This window comes from Dasypus novemcinctus, chromosome 24, assembly GCF_030445035.2.
Source record: "Dasypus novemcinctus isolate mDasNov1 chromosome 24, mDasNov1.1.hap2, whole genome shotgun sequence".
NCBI lineage: Eukaryota > Metazoa > Chordata > Mammalia > Cingulata > Dasypodidae > Dasypus > Dasypus novemcinctus.
In genome coordinates, this window is record NC_080696.1 from 33,873,555 (window position 1) to 33,899,465 (window position 25,911).

General features: G+C 41.7%; 1 protein-coding gene across 4 annotated transcripts in view; it reads right to left on the minus strand.

The window, feature by feature from the left end:
* COMMD7 (COMM domain containing 7) overlaps positions 1-25,185 on the minus strand; it is a 47,948-nt gene extending 22,763 nt beyond the window's left edge. For 2 of the 4 annotated variants that reach the window (XM_058286893.2, XM_058286894.2), the window contains exons 1-8: positions 24,978-25,175; positions 18,034-18,087; positions 17,832-17,934; positions 6,897-6,953; positions 6,778-6,815; positions 6,185-6,275; positions 5,839-5,888; positions 5,395-5,443 (exon numbers count right to left, since the gene is read on the minus strand). In XM_058286893.2, the coding sequence (XP_058142876.1) occupies positions 5,395-5,443; positions 5,839-5,888; positions 6,185-6,275; positions 6,778-6,815; positions 6,897-6,953; positions 17,832-17,934; positions 18,034-18,087; positions 24,978-25,061 (526 nt within the window). In that variant the 5' untranslated portion in view covers positions 25,062-25,175. Of the gene's footprint in view, positions 1-3,667; positions 4,426-5,394; positions 5,444-5,838; positions 5,889-6,184; positions 6,276-6,777; positions 6,816-6,896; positions 6,954-17,831; positions 17,935-18,033; positions 18,088-24,977 lie in introns of those variants that run through there. The other 2 variants (XM_004464057.5, XM_058286895.1) reach the window with 2 other exon arrangements.
* Between the last annotated feature and the right edge of the window lie 726 nt (positions 25,186-25,911).

Genomic DNA, 25,911 nt, shown 5'->3' on the forward strand with positions numbered 1-25,911 from the left:
GCAAACAAGGGGTAGGGAAATGACAAAATAAATCTTAAAAAAAGGGGGGGGGGAAGGGATAAATATATAAAATAAATCTTAAAAAAAAAGCTTATTACAAAAGACTACAAATTGAATGATTCCATTTATATGACATTCTGGAAAAGGCAAAACTATGGTGACAGAAATCAGGTCAGTAGTTGCCAGGATTAGGGTTGAAGGGAAAGGACAGCTCTGACACATGAGGGAACTTTTTAAGGTGATGAAAATATTCTATATCTTGATCGTGGTGATGGTTATGTGACTGCATCCATTTGCCAAGACTTTCCAAACTTTTCAGTTAAAAAGGGTGAATTTTATTGTATGTAAATTTTGCCTTATAAACTCGAAAAACAAAAAATGGTACAACTGCAAATATAAGGTATTACCAGGCATTACCTGCAACACTTTTCACAGAATTCTGAAAGTCTTTGTGAAATATGACAAACGTAAAAAAAGACAATCCAGGAAGGACCAAATATCCTTCAGGAATCTATCTGTTGTTGGGTTATCTGCCTTTTGGGGAAGGCCATTTCTATGCCCTAGCAAATGCCCATGTGTGAGGCAGCTAGTCCCACTCAAGAGCGCCCAACCATTTAGCCTATTTGGGGGTCTTCCTTGTCACTATAAGCTTTTTAAAAAATATCCTTCTTTTATGTCCCCAGAATAAAAACAAACAACTGTGTCAGAATTGAACAGTGAACTACCCCCATCCTTCCAACCCAACCCCTTTCGCCCCAACCAAGAGAGTCCTTTCTCCCATAGGAAAGAATACTGATATTTTTGGTTGATCTTCTCTTGCACTCTCCTTAACCATCTGAATGAACATTTTCCTTCAGACGTAAATAAAATATAAGAATAACCTGTAGCCAGTGGACAACAAATTTCTAAAGAGAATAGGAACAAGAGGGAGTCAATACAAAAATGAAATACTAATAGTAATAAGAAAGAGCCTGCTCCAATCTCCCAGCACTGCAGCAAAATCAATGACCCTTATTCAATAGATTATATTTGTGACAAAATTCCAAGAAAACAAAGGGACTGGAGTTCACAATGGGATCTGCATTATGGCAAATGGGAGTGAGGCTGTAGTCTACTCTTGCATAGAAACAGGGTCACCCAGCATCCTTGTCCATAGGAGGCGCTCCTATGACATTTGTGGAATCAAGGAGCAAGGTGTTCAACTACTCTTGGAAGATAGCCCCAGGTATATGGGCTCACAGCCTAGCAGCCTAACACTACAGACCTGTTGAGCTTGAGCATGGCCTATGCGAAAACTGACCAACCACCAAAACAGCTTCCCAGCAATTATTCCTCTAAAGCCAGCTAGGTTTCCTAATGTTCTACACAGCCAGGTTTTCTTTCAACCAACAATAGGACCTGTTACAAGGTAGGAATGGTAGGAGGAAGAATGGAACTGTTAGGGTTACTGAGCTGTAAAACAAGACTCTATTATCAGGAAGCTCACAGGTTAGTGGGGAAGAGAATCCTGGAGACAAACAATTACAACAACATGATAATTACTAGCTCAGGCATTGTGCTAAGTGATCCTCACAAAAACACTGTGAGGTGTGAACTACAAATTTTCAGATGGGTTAAGGAGTTTGCCTGAGGCACACAGTTGGTAAGCAGAGGGGTCAGGACTAGAATCTCAGCAGTCTCACTCCAGAGCCTGCACTTTTGCCCCCTAGAGAAAAGGTCTGAAGGAGGCTTTATATTGGCCCAGGGGGTGTTTAAAATGGCCCAGAGCTGTTAGGGAAGGCTCTCAGAAGTGCCCTAGATGCTTACTATTGATATGTGGGGAAGCTCTGTAGGTCCAAGAAGAGGCAGACAGCCTCACGGCTTGGCAGTTGTAAGCAGGCTGGCAGGCTGGGTGCTCCAGCTGGGAGGTAGTGGAGATGAGTGGTGGAAGCTGACAGGGCCAGTGGGTCGAGGACTTGGTGTGCTGAGGAGTTTGGACTTTACTCTGGATAAAGCAATGAGCCTTTGGATATGCTGGCTGGCATGAGCCTTGCACATTAAGAATTTTCACTCAGGAAACAGATTGCAGAGGGTATGAAGCTGAACACTGGGGTAGAACCATCAGAAAGCCACTGCTGGAGAGCCTGAATTGGGCAGCACAAGAAGCAAGTTGGTCACAATGTCCAGTGACCAGCTCTCAGGGTGCAACTCTCCGAGCACCCTGACTGGATCCAGTGCCGGATGGTGACCTGGGCTGACTGCCACCAGACCTCTCAGGATCCCATTTCTGAATCAACAGGACCCCAGAGATCACAGGACAGTACTGTTGCTCACTGGTAGGGACCATAGTTTTTGATCTTCAGACCTCATTTCCCCCCCATCTGTAATCTGAGTAGAATGAACTAGTTTGTATATTAGGTGTCTTCCTGTTCTGTGAATTCTTTTTACATTCCATTCTCATGTTCTCAAGCACCTGAGGTTCTCAGACACCTCATGGAGACATTTGAATGCTCTGTCCAAAGGCATTGATATGCTTTCTGGGGACTGGTGGGTGGTAACCTTGCTGGTGGAAGCATAAATTAGAAGAATCTCTGTAGAGGGAAATTTGGCACTATTTCCCAAATTACAAATGCTGGCTATGTCCCTCCATGCATCAGAATGCTCTGCAGCCATAGAAAGGAATACAGACTTTTTATATACTGCTATGGAATAATCTCTGGGATAAGAATCATTTGTAAAATGTGTGGTTGTTTGTGAAAAAAATTTTAAAAGGAGTAAAAATATTATAAAATATAAAAATTTTAAAATACTATAAAAATATTCATATTACTTGTATGTGAAAAGAAAAAAAAAAGAAACCTCCCTCTGGACAGATACCAAAGAAACTAATATAGGGGTTAGGTATTGAGACTGAGTAAATGAGGGGAATGGGGAACAGATGGAAGGGACCTTTATGCTTTATTCCTATCTCTTAGATAAATGCACATATTATTTGACCCAACAAGTCCACCTCCATGACATACATAAAGACTATTTGGTTGTAGGATCATAGGAGAAAAAGGGAAACAACCTAAACATCCATCAGCAGGAAACTGGTTAAATCATCCCTTTGACTAAACATGCTACATTTCCTCTATATGTTCTGATGTGGTATGATTTCCAAGCTAAGTGGAAAAAAGCAAAGAGCAGAATGGGGAGTATACAGTAGGCTCCATTTGTGTGGCAAGAAAAGTCATTTTACATGCATATATATTTGCAAATGCATGCAATATCACCAGAAGAACACAGAATAAACTAATAACTGTGGTATGAGATACTAGGTAATTGGGGAATGGGGGTGGGAAGAATTACTTTATACTGTATCTTTTGAATCACTAGTATGTGTTATCTATTCTAAATTTTTAAAAAAACTTTTGAGGAGAAGGGAGAAGAGGAAAAAAATACATGCTAGGTTGGGGGCTAAAGTCATCTGAACACAAAGCATTCATACACTATATTTTTCCTGTTTTTAACCTGAGTTTCCCCTGATCTATTCTTACAAATTCCAATTTTGGATCTCAGCTAATTTCACTGAAGACCAAGGGTCTTAACCAAAACCAGGAAGATCATTTCTGAAGATAAAGAGAACTAGTTCTCTCCAAGACAGATGACTCTTTCATTCATACATAAAGACAACTGGATTCAGACCTTTTCTTCAGAACCTTTTTTATTCATCCCCTACCAACAGAGAAGTTCAGTTTGAACCAAAATAAGCTAAAGTTGCTGTAGTAGGCCCACTTTTTTACAACACATCAGGGCAAAAACCAGAACTGGGGACAGTTTTGCCTCAATTCTTTTCAGAGAACACCAATCATGTACAATACACAGATGCTCCATTAAAAACTGGTTAGCAATGTACCACCACCACAAATATAGAGTGCGTAGAAGTCAGGCTTCTTCACAGGTGTCGTTCATATACAGACTGCCTCTTCCATAAATGAGCTCTTGCTTTTTTTGGAGGGAAGGTAGTCTGCATCTATTTTGAGTGATGGCACCATTTGTTTATTTTGGATCTTTGATGGGGAGGTGCCTAAACTTCTCAACTTATTTTCTCTCCTGAGTCAGAGAAGCAATAGCCTATACAAATATCTAAAAGGTGCCTTGAATTGAATTAGGTGGTGGGTACCTTAGTAATGAAGTTTACAGGGTGATTGTGTATGGCTTATTAAAATACTTAATCCTGTGGATATTTTTTTCAGAAACCTTTGCACATGGGCACCCAAGAATCAATGGAGGCAAAATGGAACACCCAGCATGCCTGCAAATTGCCTCTCAGAAAAGTCACCCAGGGAAGGAAAGAGGGCAAGGTGGAGACGTAAGGGGACAGAAATCAGCTCAAACATTCCATGCTGGTTCTGACTCGCTCCATCTCATGCAGGAAGCTGTAGAACTGAGGCAAGGTTAATTCTGTGGAGAGAAAATTCAGTTTCAGGTAAATGTTTCCAACTCCACAGAACCATTCAAGAAATATTTTCGGGAAGTGGACTTGGCCCAGTGGATAGGGCGTCCGTGTACCACATGGGAGGTCCATGGTTCAAACCCTGGACCTCCTTGACCTGTGTGGAGCTGGCCCACGCACAGTGCTGATGTGCGCAAGGAGTGCCGTGCCACGCAGGGATGTTCCCCACATAGGGGAGCCCCACGCACAAGGAGTGTGCCCCATAAGGAGAGCCGCCCAGCGTGAAAGAAAGTGCAGCCTGCCCAGGAATGGCACCGCACACACAGAGAGCTGACGCAGCAAGATGACGCAACAAAAAGAGACACAGATTCCCGTGCCGCTGACAATAACAGAAGTGGACAAAAAGAAGAACATGCAGCAAATGGACACAGAAAACAGACAACTGGGGCAGGGGAGGTGGGAAGGGAGGAGAAATAAATAAAATAAATCTTCAAAAAAAAAAGAATTATTTTCCACGCAGAGATTTTTCTTTTCTTTTCTTTTTTTCCATACATCTAAGTAGCTCTTGGAGGGTAATGGATCACACTAAAGAACTGAAAGCCAAACTCCTTAAAAAGGGGGCTGGAGGTATGGGTCTAAATGGCATAATTCTACAGCAAAGAGAAGAAAGGGTATTATTCAGGATATTCAACAAGACTTTTACAGCAAGAGCTTCTGAAACCTTCCATCTCAGCCATCCCTTTCTCACCTTTCCTCCCTTCTCAGAAAGACTCTTCAACAGCTAGGTCTTCAATCTGCTGATGGCTTATTAATGACCTTTGCATGATCTTTTATGAATGGAAAAGGAGTAGAATGGCTATCCACAGCTCAGTTAGGACCTTTTTTTCTGGTAGAGATGATTTGTGGTAGGCTTCATGAACCCACTGACAGACAACACAGAAAAAGTGAAAAGGGCTCAAATGAGAATTTGGACTCACCTATATACAAATTTTCGGTTCGGTTTCCTTTTTTAACAACCAACTTTAACTGATAAAAAAAAAAAAAGAAAGAAAATTTTTAAATTAAAATGCCAATTAGGAAAGAAATTCTTGAGACTCTTTCACTCAATTAAACATCAGAACATCCAGCTTCTAACTTGAGAGTTACATGGCAGAAGTTTGCATTGTCCACTACCAAAAAATTCTAGCAATTCCCATGATTACAAAAACAATCAAGCTTTTCATTCATAATATCAGGATCTTGTTAACCTGAAAAGAGGCATGTCAGTGACCATGCCTTTGGCTGACCACATTTCTCTGAGACATACAAAGCACTTCAGTGGAACATTACTTAAATGGATATTTAAGGGGACCCAATGCAGATATAATAATTTTTAACCAAGTCAAAAATCTATTTTCAAGGATCAGGAAGATAAGACTTACTTGTAAAAAAATACTTCCCACTTTCTCCAATTCACTGTTCCCAGATGTCACTGTGACACAAAAGAGAAAAATAATACGTGACTGAGTGAGAATTTACCCTAAAGACCCCAATCTTACAGGTTGTCCAGGAGAAGCTGCACGAGGGCAACTATGAAGACAGCAAGATGTGCTCTTAAGGAAGTCAGCCTATCAGAAGCCGCAGATGGAAACAGCAATACAGTGAGGCAGCTGCTGACCCCAATAGACTCTGAGGACTAAGGGCACTTCTACCCCACCAAAGTTATCACAAGTCTTTGCAATCCAACTCTGTCACCCAAAAGACTCAGGACTGACTGTAACTAATTACCTCCAAATTTCCACTCCATATCTATAAGCTGGTTAATCATCAGAGTCTGACCTATGGCCAATCGAGCAAGGGTGGGGCAAGTCTGCTTCCACTAGAACAAAAGCAAAAGGCCAAAGTCATAAAAAATACCCCCAATTCCTCCCTCCAATTATGTCCCAAATACAGCAACCTTTAGTATTTGTAAAGACAGTGGGAAGCATATAGAACTAGAGGCTCAGGCTAAGGGAGCATATTCAGGAGGAAATTGGGGGGGTGGGGTACGGGGGGAGGGCAGTAGGCATCTAGAGGAATGGAAGGCAATATAAATCTGTCATTCCAAGATTTAATCCAAGTCAGAACAAAATCTGTATGACATTTATATTCACTCAAATCCCAGGGAAAAAAAATAGAGATGCACTAAATAGTGCCAGTTAAAAGCTGTATGTATGTCATTTGTGTGAAACCAAATGAAAAACATTAGGCCATTAGGCCGGGTAAATGCCACATAATGACTGATAGTTTTTGCCTTGGTTGGCATTTTTCTTTTTTTTTTTCTTTTCATGAAATAAAAGTCAGTGATCTTAATTAACCTTGATTAAAAGGATTTATGATACCTTTTCAGAAAAGTAAGTGGCTTTGTCCTCACTAAGACCTATAAGAGAACAGAGGAGACATTAACATAATAAAAAGCCCCAGAGGCCTGTCACCTGAGCAACCCTGGGCGATGACCTACCCAGAGTTATGAAATCAGCCCGGACCTGTTCGGCTGTGAGACTCCTCTTCAAGGCACCTGGGAAACAGGGAAAAAACTGGTTAAGAAAGGCAAATCAATTAGTCAACAATAAGAATAGCTTCAGTGTAAGAAATATGACACAGATGACAAAACTAACATGCAAAGACTCGGCTAGTTCTCCATTTAGCTCTCAGTCTAGCCAGAGAGAAAAGGTACATCTGAAACAATGCAATTATTTATCCCTCCAGAGAGCAGAAGAGGTTTCATGGACTTGGGGGTGGACAGTCCTGATCTGAGGAAAGAGTGAGGTTACAAACTCCCAGAGCAAAGACAGAAGCTCAGTGTCAGGCAGGCACGGGGGCAACAACCTAGAACTTCAGTGGGCAATAGGGAGGTACCAGTCACAGGTGGCTGTTTACATTTTAATTACTTAAAATTAAATAACAGGGAAGTAGATTTGGCTCAACAGATAGGGCATCCACCTACCACATGGGAGGTCCAGGGTTCAAACCCAGGGCCTCCTGACCCATGTGGTGAGCTGGCCCACGCACAGTGCTGATACGCACAAGGAGTACCCTGCCACGCAGGGGTGTCCCCCGCATAGGGGAGCCCCAGGTGCAAGGAGTGTGCCCTATAAGGAGAGCTGCCCAGTGCAAAAAAAGTGCAACCTGCCCAGGAGTGGCGCTGCACACATGGAGAGCTGACGCAGCAAGATGACACAACAAAAAGAGACACAGATTTCCGGTGCCGTTGACAAGAATAAAGTGGACACAGAAGAATACACAGTGAATGGACACAGAGAGCAGACAACTGGGGGGAGAGGGGGAGAAGAGGAGAGAAATAAGTAAAAAATTAAATCTTTAAAAAAAAAATTTAAATAACATTTGAAATTCCGCTCCTCAGTCACAGGAGCCACATGTCAAGTACTCAATAGCCATATGGGGCCAGTGGCCACTCTATTAGGCAGTGCAAATTATAGATGATTTCTGTCTATATATAAAGTTCCACTGGACAGCACCATTCAGAAATTCAGCTTTCACGCAGTACACCAAGATGGACTAAACAGCTTGGCCTCTACAATGCGCAAGTCACTTCCTGAGAGGCCGTCAAACCTTCCCCTCAGAAGCCCTAGGAACACATCGGGCTGCTTTGTTCTACTTGCAGGCTCCAATTCCTGAAAACAAAGTATTGCCAGCAATGGGGCTCCTCAATGTTTAACCTGCAGACTACAGCCTAGAGTCACAGTTTGGCAGCTGTTTTAAAAATTTTCCACTTCTTAGTCCTCCAGAAGATGACTAATTAAAGAAGAAGAAGACATTCACCACCATTAAGGGAGGGCCCTGACTCTATATACAGAGTTTCCACCCCCACCTCAGCCAGAAAAACAACCCTAAAGGCTGTTGTCCCCTGTAAAATAAACCATGTAAACAAAGGGAGGAAATCTTTTATCTCCAAAATCAGACTGAACAAGGAAGCCACTAGGAAATATAAAAGGCGAGACCCCAGAAAACCTTGGCCATAAAGGCCCGCTGAGAAGGGGCTACTTCCTACCCAATCCACCTAAATCATAATTACCATGTGTACAGCTCCTTAGTTTATCTCTAGTTCAAATCCAATATTTTGTTTGATGATCCCCAAATACTGTGAAGTGGGGATTGTTATTGCACCTTTAATTTATAAGGAAACTTAAGATCAGAAAGATTAAGCTTTTTGGGAGCAGAAAATTTAACAGATGAACATGGTCAGCAACTGCACTGCCAAGAAATGACCCAGCAGATATGTCCCAAAAAGTACAGTGAGAACACATAGGAAGCTCTTTAGCTCTTTAGCAATGGTGGCAGTAGGGATGAAAGAATCGCCAACAGTGGGTTGGTTTTAGTGTATCCACACAATAGCCTGGATTCCAAGGTGATTTTGTTAAAACTTAAGTCAGAACATGTCTTCTCTGCTTAAAATTCCAATGGTTCTTCCCTCTGCACTCAAAGTAAAATTCAAGACCCTTACAAAACTGTGTGATCTGGCCTCCTAAGTTCTCTCTGGTACTCACCCTGCTGTTCCTATAATATGCCAGGCAGGTTCCTACCTCTGGGCATATGTCCTGGCTGTTCCCTCTATAGGAACGCTTTTCCTCAAATCCTCACCTGGCTCCTTAACTTCATTCAGGCTACTGCTTGAATCTCACCTCTTCCAAAGGATGCCTGATCACTCTACTTCAAACTATACCACCCTCCCTCATACCCTTATATTGATGTATTTTCTACACTGTCTTTATGACTACCCAATTTTTTAAAAATTAAATTATTTATTAAATAATAGTTCACTTAGCTGTACTCTAGGCAGTAGCCTGCTGTTGCAGAGATGGACAGCTGACCTTGACATGAAGGGCAATGGGGTTGCTACGACACATTGCCGACCAGGGAAGTATGACTTCCCAATTATATGTTACATATTTTTTGTAAAATTTTCCACTAGGATGCCAGTTTGATGAGAACAAGGAGTTGGCCTGCTTTATTCACAGCTCCTAGAACAGTGCCTGCCACTGTCTACTGATTAGCACTCAATAAATGGATATGGAATGCCCTTAAAAAGATTAAGGTAGATTTTGATGTGCCAACATGCAAAATATAATTAAAAGAATAAAGGAAAGGTAGAGAACAATCTGTACAGCATGGTCCCTTTTGTTAAAATAATGAAGGGTACATAATTTATCCTTATTTCTACCTTTAAAAATTACATTCTTAGGGAAGCAGCTGTGGCTCAATCGTTGGGCTCCCATCTACCATATGGGAGGCCCTGGGTTCATATCCTGGGGCCTCCTGGTGAAGGCAGGCTCGCCCACACGCTGTGAAGTGCTTCCCCGACCCATAGGCACTGCAGAGTGCCAACTCAGCAAGGTGATACAACAAAAAAGGGAGACAAGCAAAAACACAGAAGAGAGTGCAGCAAATGGACACAGAGAGCAGACAGCCAGCAAGCTGCAAGGGGGGAGGGGAAATAAAATAAATTTTTTTAAAAAAACTCAATTCATAATTTAAAAAAAATTTATATATCCTTATCTAGTAGTTAACTAGGCAGATGCAAAAAACCTTTTTTTTTTAAACGCACAAAAAACTTAACCGTGGATATCTTTGAGAGCGACTGAGTGAGACATCTTTCCTTTTGATTTTCTTTTTGGTCATTTTAAAATTTTCTACTCATGTGTTTGTTGTTTGTTTTTTTACATGAAGATAGTAGAATTGTGGGCCATTGTTTCCTTTCTTATACTTTTCAATAAAGAAGTAAATGTTACTTTAGAAAAGAAGTTTTTGACGAATTGCCCAGGGCCACAATGGCCAGCAGATAACAAAGTCAGGCAGGTTACAGGCCAGAAAATTTTAAAACCTAAGCTCTTTCTATTCTATCCTAGATCATTCTGAGATACTATCCTGGTGAAGCAGTACAAAGCAGTGCCTGGAAAGGAGGCTACTGAGCTGCAAGGGCCAAGAGCAAGTTCTCCATCCTAAAGTCACCTTTGACTCCATATTCCCATCATGCTAGGTCTCATGTTCTTAATTTCCTTTTCAGCCTTTTCCTTTGATGATTCTTTTGTCCTAAGCAAATGCCAGATATAAGACAGGCCTGCAGCTTGGACCCTAAGTCAGACAGAGAGAAACTGTGCGAACTCCAGGTCTGGAGTTACTGAAATATATCACTTGGTGAAGTCTGAAGATGTCCTTCTCTAAAAAATAGCTAACCAACTCAGATGGTTTCTAAAATCCTTGAGCACCAAAGTTTTACTGGAACAGTTGCCTTAGCCAAATCCTCACTGCCATGAAATAGTTATGGGGGATAAGTCAGAGGAGTAGGTGAGGATGAGAATTTCAGTTTTGCCAGGGAATAGATGGAAAATTAGCAAACATTGTTCATCCAGTAAAAACGTGATGTAAGGGAGCAAAGGAGGCTCAAGCAGTTGAGTGTCTGCTACCCACATACGAGGTCCTGGGTTCAATCCCTAGCCCCTGTACCTAAAAAAATATATATATATGTAAGCTTATTCAGTATAATAAGGGGAGCCAAAAAAACATAATGAAGCCTTGGTGAGAACTCCTGCAGGAAGAAAGAAATGGGAAAGGATGGTGAGCTGCATCCATTCTGTAACTACTGACCCTGAAGGTTGATCAAGTTAACCCACCCTGTGAGGTTTGCTAGAAGCCAAAGTCACAGTCACTGCATATGCATTTACTGGGCACCTGCTCTGTGCCAGTGCTGTTCTAGATGGTGGGAAACATCAGAGAACTAAACAGACAACAATCTCTGCCCTTGAGGGGTTTTCTATTGAGAGGAAAACGACCATAACAATAATATAATAAATAAGTAAACTATATATAGTACAAAGTAAAAAAAGTCAAAAAGAGCTCCTTGGCGAGTAAGGAAGGGGAGTCATTTCATGAAAAACAATCATGTTACTGAGCACCCTTAAGAGCCAGGCATCTCACTAAGCATTAAAATAAATACAGGCTTGGGAAGCGGATTTGGCCCAATGGATAGGACATCTGCCTACCACATGGGAGGTCCAAGGTTCAAACCCAGGGCCTCCTGACCCATGTGATGAGCCAGCCCAGGCGCAGTGCTGATGTGCACAAGGAGTGCCGTGCCACACAGGGGTGTTCCCCATGTAGGGGAGTCCCACACACAAGGAGTGCGCCCCATAAGGAGAACCGCTCAGCGCAAAAAAAGTGCACCCTGCCCAGGGCGCCGCAAACATGGACAGCTGATGCAGCAAGATGATGCAACAAAGAGACACAGATTCCGGGTGCCGCAGACAAGAATAGAGGTGGACACAGAAGAACACGCAGCGAATGGACCCAGAGAGCAGACAACTGCTATCTGGAGGGGAAGGGGAGAGAAATTTTAAAAAGTAAAAATCTAAAATAAATAAATAAATAAAATAAATATACGCTTAAAAAGTGTTGCTGCCTCCAAATTATATACAAACTTGTCTAGGAGAACAACTCATAATGATAATGAGGATAATAATCATAATAGCAGCAGTGCAGCTATCATTTATTGAAGTGAGCAGTTTACATTTATTATCTTGTTCGAGACTTTAACAGCATGAGGTACTCCTTTTTTTTTTTTTTTTTGGCGGTACTGGGGATTGAACCTGGGACCTTGTACATGCAAAGCAGGCACTCAATCACTGAGCTACACCTGCTCTGTCTAAGCTCCATTTTTATCCAGAGAAACTGATTCTCACAGAGTCCTGAAGTAACTTGCTCAAGGTCTCACAGCTGTTAAGTAGCTATACTGACAAGAATACAAGGCCACCTAGCAACCAAATCCAACTGTGGGAGCCCTATCTGGATCCTGATGAGAACAACCAACAATTAACAAGCAAAATGCATGGGACAATCTGATTGCATACTTTAATTTTAGATGTGATAATAGTACTGTAGTTATGATAAGGAAGAAAAATTCTTTTAGAATCTTTTAGAATCCTTTAGAGATATAGAAGGTATTTGGGAAAGAAATGATAAGACCTCTGGATTTTGCTTTAAATAAGCCAGTTTGGAAAACAGTGGTAAACAGCGGGTGGAGCACAGATTAAATAATTTGGCCATGGTAATACCTGTTAAAGTCAAGTGTTTTGTAAGAATAACATATTAAATAGTGAAAAAAATAATTTTTTACAAACCCACTAAGTTTGGAGTCAAATCAAGCAAGATTCTAGTCCAAGGGTTCTTAAAAAGGGGTCAATGAGCTTGAATTTAAATTAAAAAAACACTATTCTTATCGGGATGTGTTGGTGAGGGTGTGATATAAAATAATACACAGTATAGTGTGGACTCAGTAAGGGGTCCGTGGTTTTCACCTGACTGACAAAGGGGTCTGTGAACAAAAAAGGTTAAGAATTCCTGCTCGAGTCCCAACTCTTTACAATACAATCTTAAGCAAGTCGATCCCCTTCTCTAGGCCTCAGTTTATTCATCTCCAACACCAAGATTAAATTAGAGCAGCACTTTGCAAAGCTTCTGCTTGACACTTCCCACCCAGGCAAAAAAAGAGAGAAAAGGAAAAAAAGAAAAAGGGGTGGGGGGCTAACAATGTTTACATATATAGTTAGGCAGGTTTCTATATTGCAGGACTTTTAAGGACTATGACATAATGTGTGAGTGAATCTTCCATGTTCCGAGGCTTGGGGTGGGGAAGGACAGTATTTCCCAAACTTGTCTGACCACTGAAGCCTTTTATTGATGGAAAAACTAATTTGGGGAAGGTTGATCTGGAGTGCTCTTGAGGCCCCTTCAACTCTAAAAAGCTGTGCTTCAATAAGAGGTCTGATTGCATAAGCAGAAACAGGATAAGGGAAGAGGAGGGGATAAGAATCTAGAGGCTATCACATTTTAGATTAGATTGGCAAAGGTCTTCAAAGACAAACTAAGCACTACAGGCTTCATTATGCATAGTAAGTAGCTGAGCGGAGCAGCACAATCCAAGATACGCCGTAGGAAGAGTACCCCAGGGCAAACTGGAGTCTGACAATCCAAGATACGCCGTAGGAAGAGTACCCCAGGGCAAACTGGAGTCTGGGATGGGAGAACAGAAGTAGGGAGCTGTAAGATGTTACAGCCATATCCAGTGAGGAAGAACTAAGAATTTGTTCTGGGATGGCAGTCTTTTGTACTGGGAAGAAAAGGACACACCAGGCCAAGGGATAAGGAAGACGCCAAAAGTCTTCCAAGTTACAATCTCAGATGCTTAGGAGACAGCCTGGAAAAAAGGATGAATTCAAGCAGGAAAACTCTGCAGAAAGAGAAAATACCTTAGACTCCCACAAGAAAAACAACAAAAAAGAGTGAAACAAATTATTGTGAGCTGGCTGGCAAAGCAGTTACTTCAACTCCAGAACCCGAAAAGCTTTGGGGGTGTTAAATTTGTTTCGTAATTTGATACAAAGGCATAGGACTGAAAACTAGCTGAACTATCAAAAAATAAAGGTGACAGTTGAGGAAGCATGTGCTTTACATCTATTAACTCATTTATTCCTAACAACACTGCCATGAGCTGTGCTTATTACTGTTTTTCAGATAAGAAACTGAGGCTTCAACAGGCTAACTTGACCAGAGTCAAATAGCTATATTTAAATCCATATGAGCTTGCAAAGTCTATGCAATGAGTCCCTCCATGTCCTCCGAAATGCAGTTTAACTCACTCAGTAGGAACCAAGCACTTGCTTTATGTCATCACTTTTACTGGAAGCCTGGCTAACAAAAGAAATATTAATATAAGATCCGCCCCTGACTTTAAGCAACTAACTACCTTTTAGAGCCATGAGAAAAACATATAAAAGAGCACAAACTACAGAAAACTATAAATGACACTGGCTCAAAATGATAACTGCACATTAAGAACATATTTTCAGAGTTGAGAGGAAGGTCCCTGTGCACTGAAGGGTTTAGGTGGGCTTTGTGAAAGACAGCACAGGGGCTGGAGCTCAGGGTTAGGAATGACTGAAGATAGTCTGGCAGAGTCAAGCAGGGTGGGGGGCAAAGATGAGAAAGACAGGAAAGAATGGAAGGACACCAGATACAGGCCTTCTGAAAGTTAAGTGTCCACAACAGTTGTTGGGTAGACAGGTCTCCGCCCTCAGACAAACCCACTACCAGGCCAGAGAATGAGAATAAAAACTTCCAGTTTCCTACTTTGTGACCCTATCCTACAGAAATATTCACATACATGAGTGCTAGATGTTGTAAAAATGTTCACAGAAGCATTGTTTTATAAGAGTGAAATAACAGAACTGAAATTATATCCAGCAATATGAAATGGATTAACTAAGAGAAGAATGCACGGGGGGGCGGGGGGCGGAAAAAGTAATGGGGGGGGGGTTAAAAAAAAAAAGATAATTAAGGGAAGTGGATGTCACTCAAGCGATTAGGCTCCAATCTACCATATAGGAGATCCAAGGTTTGATTCCCAGGGTCACCTGGTGAAGGCGAGCTGGCCCACATGACGAGCTGGCCTGGGTGGAGAGCTGGTGCTACAAGATGACACAATAAAAAGAGACAAAGAGGAGAAATAATATGAGACATAGCGGACCAGGGAGCTGAGGTGGTCCAAGAGATTGAGCACCTCTCTTCCACTCCTGAAAGTCCCAGGATAGGTTCCCAGTGTCACTTCAAGAGAAGACAAACAGAAGAATGCACAGAAAATGGACACAGAGAGCAGACAACAGGGGTGGGATGAGTGGGGGGTGGGGGTGAGGAATAAATAAATCTTTATTTCAAAAAAGGTAACTGACATTTAAAAAAAGAGAATGCATGGTATACTCTACTGCAATTAAAAGAACAAAGTTGAGGGAGCAGATGTGGCTCAGACAGTTAAGCACTTGCTTCACATGAGAGGTACTGGATTTGGTTCCCCATGCTTCCTAAGGACAAAAAAGCAAACCACCACCAAACAAACAAAAAAAAAACAACCCAGGGGAGCTGATGTGACTCAGTGCTTGAGCTCTGGCTTCTCATATACAAGGTCCAGAGTTCAATCCCCAGCCCTGGCACCTAAAAAAAAAAAAAAATGAAGCTGAGCAATGTATACTGATGTAGAAGATCTCCATTGCATACTATGTATGAAAAAATGCAAGTAAGACAGCAATTTAAAGAATTTTTTAAATGATTTATTTATTTTTAAATTATTCCCCTCCCCTCCCAGTTGTCTGCTCTGTGTGTCCATTCACTGTGTGTTCTTCTGTGTCTGCTTGTATTCTTGTCAGCAGCACCAGGAATCTGTGTCTCTTTTTGTTGCATCATCTTGCTGCGTCAGCTCTCTATGTGGGGTGCACTCCTTGCGCATGAGGCTCCCCTACACGGGGGACACCCCTGCGTGGCACAGCACTCCTTGTGCACATCAGCACCATGCGTGGGCCAGCTCACCACATGGGTCAGAAGACCCTGAGTTTGAACCCTTGACCTCCCATGTGGTAGGCGGACGCTCTTATCAATTGAATCAAATTCACTTCCCAATTGGACAGCAATTTTATGGTGCACTACCATTTATGAAAAGCAAAACTACATGAATATATAAGTGTATGTCTGTTATAAAGTCTACATAAAAGTTAAAAATATATACACCAATATTACATTGTGATTATCTCTACGGACAAGAGTAGAATGACCTGGGGGAAGAAGAGTAAAAGGAGATTTTCACTTTTGACTCTCCATAGATCTGAATTGTTTAAGATTTTATTTATAATGAAAATATATTCCTGCATTAAAATAGACTTCAAGATCCCATCTAGCCTATGATTCACATACTTTTAACCTTCCGTGAGTGCAAAGAATTCAAGAATAATAATAAAAAAAAAATGTCAGAAAATTTCAGATGGAAAAAGCCTAAAGCTGCCAGAATCTCAGAAGTACAAGGGAGGGCAAAGGAGAGGATCTTCACTGAGATATGGGAAGTGCAATAGGATCAAATAAACTAAATTTCCAGCTTTTATTATACCATTGGCCTGATAGCTTAGGAAGACGAGCTCTTTACTCATTTTTAAAAAATGTGTATCATTTTCTTCAGCAGCACCTTTAAAAATTACTACATAATAGGAAAGATAAGAGCAACCACTATTGAGGCAAAACAAGCACCTATCCATCGCCCAAAAAACAGCCTAGTGATGGGGGAACTTAATAAATGTCAGTAATGGGGGAACAGCTAGGAGGCACTGTTGCTAGAGGTTGAGAGAGTTAGGGTTATCTGACCAAAGTCACACAATTTAGCAAGTGATTGAGAGGGATTTTATCCCAGGTCTACCTAACTGGCATACATAAACTTTTGACTACCACGTTCCCTGTAAGGATGGACCACAGTTTGCATTACGAATCTCCTGCTGCTGAGCAATTTATTTCTAATTTTCCTCTATCATAAATAGTGCAATGATAGAAATCCCACAGGTAAAGCTTTGTGATAATTTTACTGCTGAAAACTTCTCCTGGCAGGTCAAGGCTAATTCTGCTTCTCCAACCATCTGTGGTGAGGTACCCATCTTTTTAATTTTCAATCCATTGTGAACCAATATTTTTGTCAAACGAATTCCTAAAATGAATTCCTAAAAATACGAGATGAAAAAAGATATACAGGGAAACGGATGTGGCTCAACCAATTGGGCTCCCGTCTACCATATAGGAGAGGTCCAAGGTTCAATGCCCAGGGCCTCTTGCTGAGGGCAAGCTGACCCACGCGGAGTGCCAGCCCATGCAGGAATGTCTCTGCACAGGAGAGCTGCCCTGTGTGGGAATGCTCTCTCCCAAGAGAAAAGCCGCCCTGGGCAGGAATGCCGGCCGACGTGGAGAGCTCGCGCAGTAAGATGACGCCACAAGAGACACAGAAGAGAGAAAATAAGAAGACGTAGCAGAACAGGGGAGCTGAGATAGTGCAAGAGAATAATCACCTCTCTCCCACTCTGGAAGGTCTCAGGATCGGTCCCAGGAGCCGCCTAATGAGAATACAAGCAGACACAGAAGAACACGCAGCAAATGGACACAAAGCAGACAATGGGGGGAATGGAGGGAGGACAGAAATTTTTTTAAAAAATCTTAAAAAAAAAAAGGATATACAAGCCCCATTTTAAAAATTTGATACAAGAAACACTGTCAAATTGCTATAAAAAATTTCAAAATACATACTCTCAACTTCATCTCTGTACTTACAAGATAGAGGGTAACATAGCCATTCAGGAATTGAACCCGGATGCAGACTGCACTTTGAGCTGTGCTGCTCTACATGGCACCTGCACCACGATGACCTACTTACCTGGTTTCCTCGCCCAACGAGAGTCCCGCCCATGTCTGGTTCATTACTGAATGCTCTGGCTTAGAGCCCAGAGCAGGCTTAGGGACTCTGTGGACTGAAGGAACACTCTGATAATGTCTCCAGCCGCAGTTCGTGAGAGAGGCTACTCACCATTTGGAACCAGAAGGAGGCTTTTCACAATGCTTCTGAGGGGGCCGAGGCTGATCTGATTGGTGGTGGCAAATTCAGAGAGCTGAGCCAGAAACCTTTCTACCTGCAGGGGGGGAAGAGCAAAAACCAGGCCTTCACTTTCCATGCATCTCAATACCACAGACCACCCTCAGGAATGCTCCTCATCACATAATACGTTTACCTCTTTGGGCTCAGTTAAGAAGTGGAAAAGCACTTCTGTCAGAGCGGAGAACTGCTGTAAAGAGAGTAACACAGAGCATCAATAAAAGTCCTACTCCTGGATTAGTGTTCCATACCCCATCCAGATATAGACCCTCAAGAGAAAAGAAGAAAAGGACATGCATCAACATCTTGCTAAGGGCGCAGCTACTGACCCTGACAGCTTTTCTCTTCTCTTCCTGCTGTCACAGTGGTGACCTCTAAAGTTCTTAAACTTCTCAACAGTCATAAATTAATTCTACCAAGTTAGCTTTAAGAAAATGTTTTACTATTACCCAAGAGTTACCCAGAAAGATCTTGGAAACAAAGTTACTGCACAAAGTGGTTAAGCTATCAAATGATTTCAGGACTGGGATCCAGACTTAGAGCATTCCCAGAGCACAAGCGTACCGAGGGCAAAGACGAGGTTTTACATTTCTGTTTCTACCCCTCTCACTGTCTTAACACAGAGTTAGCACAAAGGCAGCATATATGTTTTGAATGAAAAACTGAGAGAGAGGCAGAAGAGGTTATGAGCATGGGTTTTGGAGTTATATTTAGTTTGAACTGTCTCCACTGCCTGTAACTAGCTATGTCTTTGGGCAATTTAGGAATGAATTCAAGAAGATGCTGAGGAGTCAGAATTCTCTGTCACTGGACATAGGTACCAGGCAAGGCCTGACAAAAAAGGGAGATTATAAGGGTTATAAGGGCCATGGAACCTGCATCTCAAATCTGTTATATTAAGCAAAAGCAGCAAGGAGAGGCCAGATAATAGAGACAAGGCAAGCACTGAGCCCAATCCAGTTATTTGAAGAGAAAACATCATTATGCCCCACAATACAAAGCATAAACTTAGTTAGGAATAGAATAATTAAATCATGGTGCCAAAACGTGATTTGTACTGTCTCATAAACTTTTGGGCCCTGGTCATACTCAACATTTGAACATTTAATGACACAAAGATAGTCATGAACCAGTACACAAAAAGCTTCATGTTTGTATGTATAATGTGATCCTGTTTTTCAAAATGCACTTTTAAATGTACAACACCCCTATAAAATGTTTATATAACTTAGTAAGTTGGGAGCGGATGTAGCTCAAGTGATTGAGTGCCTGCTTCCTATATACAATGACCCGGGTTTGATCCCTGGTATCTCCCAACAACACAAACAAGCAAACAAACAATAAAGCCAACTTGGGGGAGCCAGTGTAGTTCAGTGGTTGAGCACCGGCAGTCCCAGGGCCAGAACCAAAAAAAAAAAGAAGGAAGGATAGGTATTAATACCTCTTTTGAATATCTTAAAAAGTTATAAAAGTTCAAAATACCTACCACCAGTGTCAACACCGCTGGGTCACTACATTATCTGAAAAACATGTATATTTTATTGGGACACTCGGGAGATATTTATTGAGAGATTGCGTGTGTTCACATGTACATTCCAAGGGTCCAAAGATGTACACACACGTGCACACACAGAAAAAAGGTCTGAGAGGGGAAATCACCAGAACACTACTAACAGTACTTCTACGTGGTAGGATTTGGGATGATTTTTATTTTCTTGTTTTGCCAATCCATATTTTGGTGTGTTTTTTTCCCCACAGTAAACACATTGTTACTTGTTACTCTTTCCCTCTTGCCTCTCACTTCTAATCCCCCTCCTCATACCTTCTGTGGCCTTCCAGTCTTATCTTTTTTTTTTTTTTTAATACGAAGAGGATCATTCTGCACTCACTCCCCTGCATCTTACCTTTTTTTCCACTGAGTTATATCTTAGACATCAATCCATGCCAGCAGATATAAACCTACCCGGTTATTTTAACAGCTGCATGATATTCTACTGTATACACTTAGCATAATTTAACTGAAGAGATGAATATTAGTGGAGAGGAGTGTTTTTAAAAACAATGGTGGAATATCCTCCCACACAGTTCTTTGTGCGTATGTACAAGTGTATTTGTAAGATAAAATTCCTAAAAGGTTTCCTAGGTCAAAGGATTTATGCACCCTAAATGTTACCAAATTGCCTTGCAAAGAGGTTGTACTGACTTACACATCCACCAGCCAATGGCATGTTAAATGCCCACTTTCCTAAAACTCTATCACCATTCCCTGGAAGCATTTTGACCAACCCTTTCCCAGGGGTTGTCTATCTACATGATTTATGACACTGGGTATATAACCTATAAAACTGCTGATTCTATATAGTAAAAATAAGAGCAGCTGGGACTGGTTTAAGAATGTGTTCTAAAATTGTTTTTCAGTTTTCCTTTATTTCTTTTCATTTTTTTTGCTGCAAATCTTTGGCCAAATGTATTTCCTCTGCTGCCTGGGACCTTTTAATAAATGAGATGGCTGAGAAGTAAGTCCTTAACCAGGGATTCAGGTTCAACTCTACCTCTTGTCTCCTCTCCTCGCCACCTCTCTTCTCAAGAGAAACCTCGAGCATCTCATCAGTTGGCTCTTAACTGACTCCCAGTCCTGTCTCCACTTTTCCAAACCCTCCTTATCCTTCAAAGCCATGCCCGGAAACCACCTTCTCCCAAGATTCCACGAGACTCCCAGAAAGAAAGAGTTCTATCCAGATTCTCCATTTCTGTGGTTCTCTCTAGGAATCTTGCTGAGGGCATTGAGATTTAGCAGGAAGGATCCTTGTATGGCTATGCATCATCACAGCAATAAAATATAGTAAGTGCACAGTAAATATCTGTTGAATAAATCTTCCCCACGTAAGAAATAGCAGGTTCCTCATTCTTTGCCTTTGAAGTTGCCTTTTCCTGGAATGCCCACACCACCTATGACTATCCCTGCATATAAAATCTTACTTCTTCTCACCAGTAATCATATGAAAAGATCATCAAGATCAAGAAATACAAATCAGAAAAACAAGATGATACTATTTTCACCTATCAGGTCAGCAAAAATAAGTTTGACAATACCAGTGCTGGTGACATTATAAAGAAACAGAATGCTCACACACTGCTAATGGGAGGGTAACTGGGCAACCTTTTTAAGGGCAAATTGGCATTACATATCTAATTTATAAATGATCATACCTTTTTGACTTGGTAATTCCACTGCAAGAAGTATACCCTTCGGATGTACGTCGAAAAGTAAACCAAGATACACTTACACAGAGCTATTTATTGAAGCATTAATTCATAAAAACAAAAATCTGAAAGCCATTTAAGAGTCTATTAATAGGGAACTGGTTAAATAAATTATGATAGAGCCCTTTGAGTAATACTGTAGAGCTGTTAAAAAAAAAAGCAAAAACAAAGTAGATCTATTTGTGCTAAATAGGGAAAATATCCATAATACATTATTTAAAAAAGAGAAAAAGCAAGATTATAAACACAGATACCATTTAACTGACAATTCCACTTTTAAGTATATACCCAAAAAAACTGAAAGCAGGGACTTAGGCAGGTATTTGTACACGAGTGTTCAAAGCAGCATTTATCACAATAACCATAAAGTAGACACAACCCAAGTGTCCGTCAACAGATGAATGGAGAAACAAAATGTGAAATTACACAGAATGGAATATTATTCAGCCATAAAAAAATGAAGTTCTGATACATGCTTCAACATGGATTGAAGAGATTATATCAAGAGAAATAAGCATGATACAAAAGGACAGATATTTGTATTATTCTACTTACACGAAATCACTAGAATATGCAAAATCAAAGAGGCAGAAAGTAGATTCCAGGTTACTAGGGGCAGAAGAATGGGGAGATAAAAAGGTACAGAAATTCTGTTTGGGGTGATGGAAAATTTTTGGTAATGAATGATGGTGATGGTAGTATAACACTGTGAACATTACTAAAGCCGCTGAATTATATGCTTGGGAGTATTGAGATAGGAAATTTTATGTTGTATACATGTTACCAGAATAAAAACAGTAAAGCAAGAGAGACAGTATATAATGATCCCTTTTGTATAATTTTGAAAAATGATACCCACATATATATACAAGAAACTATTAAAATGGTTATTATTAAAATAAGCATTTTATTTTAATTTTATACCTTTGCATATAATTTGAACTTCATATAATATGTGTTGCTTTCATTTCTGGCTAAAGTGAGAAGATTGTGGGCCATCTGTTTTCTTTATACTCTCCTGAATTTACTCTCTTATGATCATTCTAAAAATGGTTACTTTTTTCCTTTACTTTTTATTGTTTTGTTTTTTTGTTTTTTTTTAGGTACCAGGCCAGGGATTGAACCTGGGACCTCATATGTGGTACACCGGCTCCCTAAAAATGGTTATTTTTTAATCCTACCTATTCTCAAGGCTCCACATTATCCTGGACTGACCAGAGGAATCAGAGAGCACACCAAGATAAAATTTAGTACTGTACTGCATCTCTATTTTTTGACCTGCCCTAGGATACTGCAACTTCACAAGGTCAGGAGGCCATGTCCATTAAGCCTCAGTAAACCTCATCGGTTTAGTGGCCACTTCGTTTATAGTAAACATTCATATAAACATCCATTGAATGAGCAATTAATGATGATATAAATGTTAATACAATGATTCTTCTGCTTTGGTTGATAAAGTGGGTAACTTGGAGAAGTCTGATCCTTCAACAAAAAAAAGGAAAGAACAAAGGCCCAAACAATTCCAGTAATTTGCTGGATAAGAATAAAGATAAAGGTTTAGATTATGTTTCAAGGTCAGAAAATCAGTCAAGATCTGATCTTAAAGGAAGCGGTTTGTATTTTCCATGAATACCAAGTTGAAAGTAACCTTGGGGATCATACAATCCTGTAGTTTTTTTAGCAGTGGAATATTTTTTATTCTCCAAAAGGATGTCTTCCAGAGAATTCCAATGCAGAAACAAGTCAGAGCTAAGCTACCTCGTTGGGCGCCCACCTACAAAGTTCCATTCTAGTGTGTTTAATGTATTAGGCTCTCAAGCCAGACTTCTGGGACTAAATCCCTAGTTGCCTAATCTTAAACAGGTCAATTTATTTCCCCAAACTATTTTTCCTCATCTGTAAAATCGGAATGATATCAGCACCTTACTTTTTTGTTTGTTTGTTTTTGAGGTACCGGGGCCAAGGATTGAACCCAGAACCTCGTATGTGTGAAGGTGGCGCTTAACCACTGAGCATCATCGGCTCCCCTGAGTTGTTTTTTTTTTTCCCATTTGCTTGTTGTTTTGTTTTTTAACTCTGTGATTCAGTTTCCTTATCTGTAAATGAGGGAAAAATAGTTCCCACCTCCTAGGGTGGTTACAGAGATTCAATGAGTTAATATAAAAAAAATTTTTTTTTAATGCCTAAATTTGTTCTGTGGAGTAGAGTAGCCATTAGCCACATGTGGCATTGAGCACTTGAAAAGGGCTAGTCTGTCTAACCTGAGATGAGCTATAAATATGAAGACTTAGTACCAAAAAAAATCTCAACAATATTTTATGTATATATATAGATATAAGGCCAAATCTTCCAATATATTTATTTCAAACCCATTTTTAAATTAAAATAAATAATTTATTATGCCATGGTAATATGAATTACAAAATCTTATGAAGAAAACTTTTTTTAGCAAATTTTTTATCTTTTTTTTAAAAAGATAAATAGATCACATGGAAATATTTTATATATTGAGTTCATGTTTATATACTAAATTTGGATATACTGGACTAAAGAAAATACACTAAAATTAATTTCCTTTTTTTGGTGGGTTTTTTGTTTGTTTGTAAGGAGGTAGCGGAGATTGAACCTGGGACCTCACACAAGGGAAGCAAATGCTCAACCACTAAGCTACATCCACTCCCTCCCGTTTCTTTTTAATGTGGTTACTGTAAAAATTTTAAATTATAAATGTGGCTCATGATTTCTTTCTATTGGACATCACAGCCTTAGAACATGTCTGGCATTATAAAAATCATCACCATTAATTTATGAGAAAACAACAGTTTTTAATTTTACAACTAGGCTTACTACAACATGTGAGGGAAGCTGAGATGAGAGAGACTCCTGGGACTTTATAACTCAGTGGGGGAAGGGGATGCATCTCTACAGTGGTGTTCAGAAGTGTCATTTTAACCTATTTAGGCTGCTTTTGTGGTACGAAAGGGGCACGCTGAGCCAGCACAGGATGAGGAGGGACTTTCCAAGGTGGATTTGGCTGGCCTGGCACCTGTGACCTAAATGGGGAGGAAAAGACTTTGCCAGCTCCAGCATCAAGAGTCCTCAACTGAATACGGTTTCTTTCTTTGGGGACCACCAGGTATTCCCCTTAACTGGGGGGTAATCACTAGCCTTGCCCCAGACTCTGACACATCTAGGCCATCTCAGGGCCCACAGATCCCCACCCTAGACTGGCTATTACTGGTACCCTTCTTTGACCCCCAGATTACCTGCCCCCAGGCCAGGCTCCTCTCGGGTCAAGCCCCCTGACCACCCTAACAATCAGTCTCTTCCTGGCCCACCAAATTCCATTCGTTCTCGAAAACTTCCTCTGCCTCCCATCTCCCTTAGTTTTTTCCTTCAGTTCCCCAAACTCCCTTCAGCCCCACCAAGGCTCCCTCACTTCCTCTTCCAGAACCCCACAAAGTCTCCTCGGCCCTCAGTATTCCCAGAATGTCCCCCAGTCCCATCTCTAGGTACCGACAAACCCTATCCTTACCCTCAGCCAAACCTCGGGCTTCCTGAGATCCTTGCCCCCCAAAACCCTCAGACCCCAGTTCCCCTTTGCGTCTCCCCTAAAACCACTTCACAAACGCACACTAGCACCCCGAGACATAGTCCCCCTGACCTTCTGTCAGACCCCCAATTCCCCTTGGACTAACACCCCCAAACTCCCCAGATCCCTGAAGCCTCTCGGCCGCCCTCAGCTCTCGCGGAATCACTCTGAGGCTCCCAGGCCCGCAGTCCCCGAGCCCTTCGCCGCCTAAACGCCGGGCCCACCTGCGCGCCCAGCTGGTTTAGCTGCTGCATGTCGCTGCCCACCGCCTCGGGTACCGGGTCCTGCGTGCAGTGTAGGCGGCCCATGGCGTCCGCCGCGGCCCCGCAGGCCCCGCAGGCCCGGCGACTCCCACACCTTCCTGGGCTTCCTCCTTGGGCGCCGCGGGGCTCAACGCGCTTACGGCAGCCGCACTTTCGCCACCCGCCGCACTTTCGCCACCCGCCGCTCTGCCGCCTAAGGCGCGCTCCTCCCCCGACAGTCCCGGGGCGTGGGGCGGGGGCGCGCCCTCGCGGGGCCGCGGACACGCGAGAACCTAGGGGCGCGCGGCCGCTGTACTGTGAGGAGCAGGGCGGCTCAGACGCGGATTCCCTGCCAGGGCTTGCGCTGAATATTCCTTAAGCACAGCGCTTGGTCTCTCAGAGCCTCAGCTTTACGATCTGTACAATGATCTCTGCGGTGACTGCTTAAATTAGTTAAGCCTTCTAAAACATTTAGAACAGAGCCTCGCATCCAGAAGGCCCTTCCTTAATGGCTAGCTGCTATCGTTATTATCACGGCAAATATTTGCATTCAACAAATATTTATTGCACTCCTAATAGACGCCAGGCATTGAGGCTAGAGGAGTGAACAAACGTTTAGGCCAGAGTGTCCCTAGGGGAGCTTACGTCGGAGTGTCCCTAGAGCTTACTGTGGAGCAGTGCAGCAGTCTCAGATTTGGGCCTCTGTCAGCATCATCTGGAGGGGCTCCCTAAAACACAGCTTGCCGGGCCCCACCTCCAGAGTATCTGATTAGAAAGGCCTGTGGTAGAGCCTGCGAATTAGCATTTGGAACCAATTCCTATGGGTCACAGTCTGAGAACCACCGGAGTCGAGGAAGCTGATCTACCAAAGTTTACACCAATAAAGTACAAAATCTGTGATGGTGCTGGGGAAGGC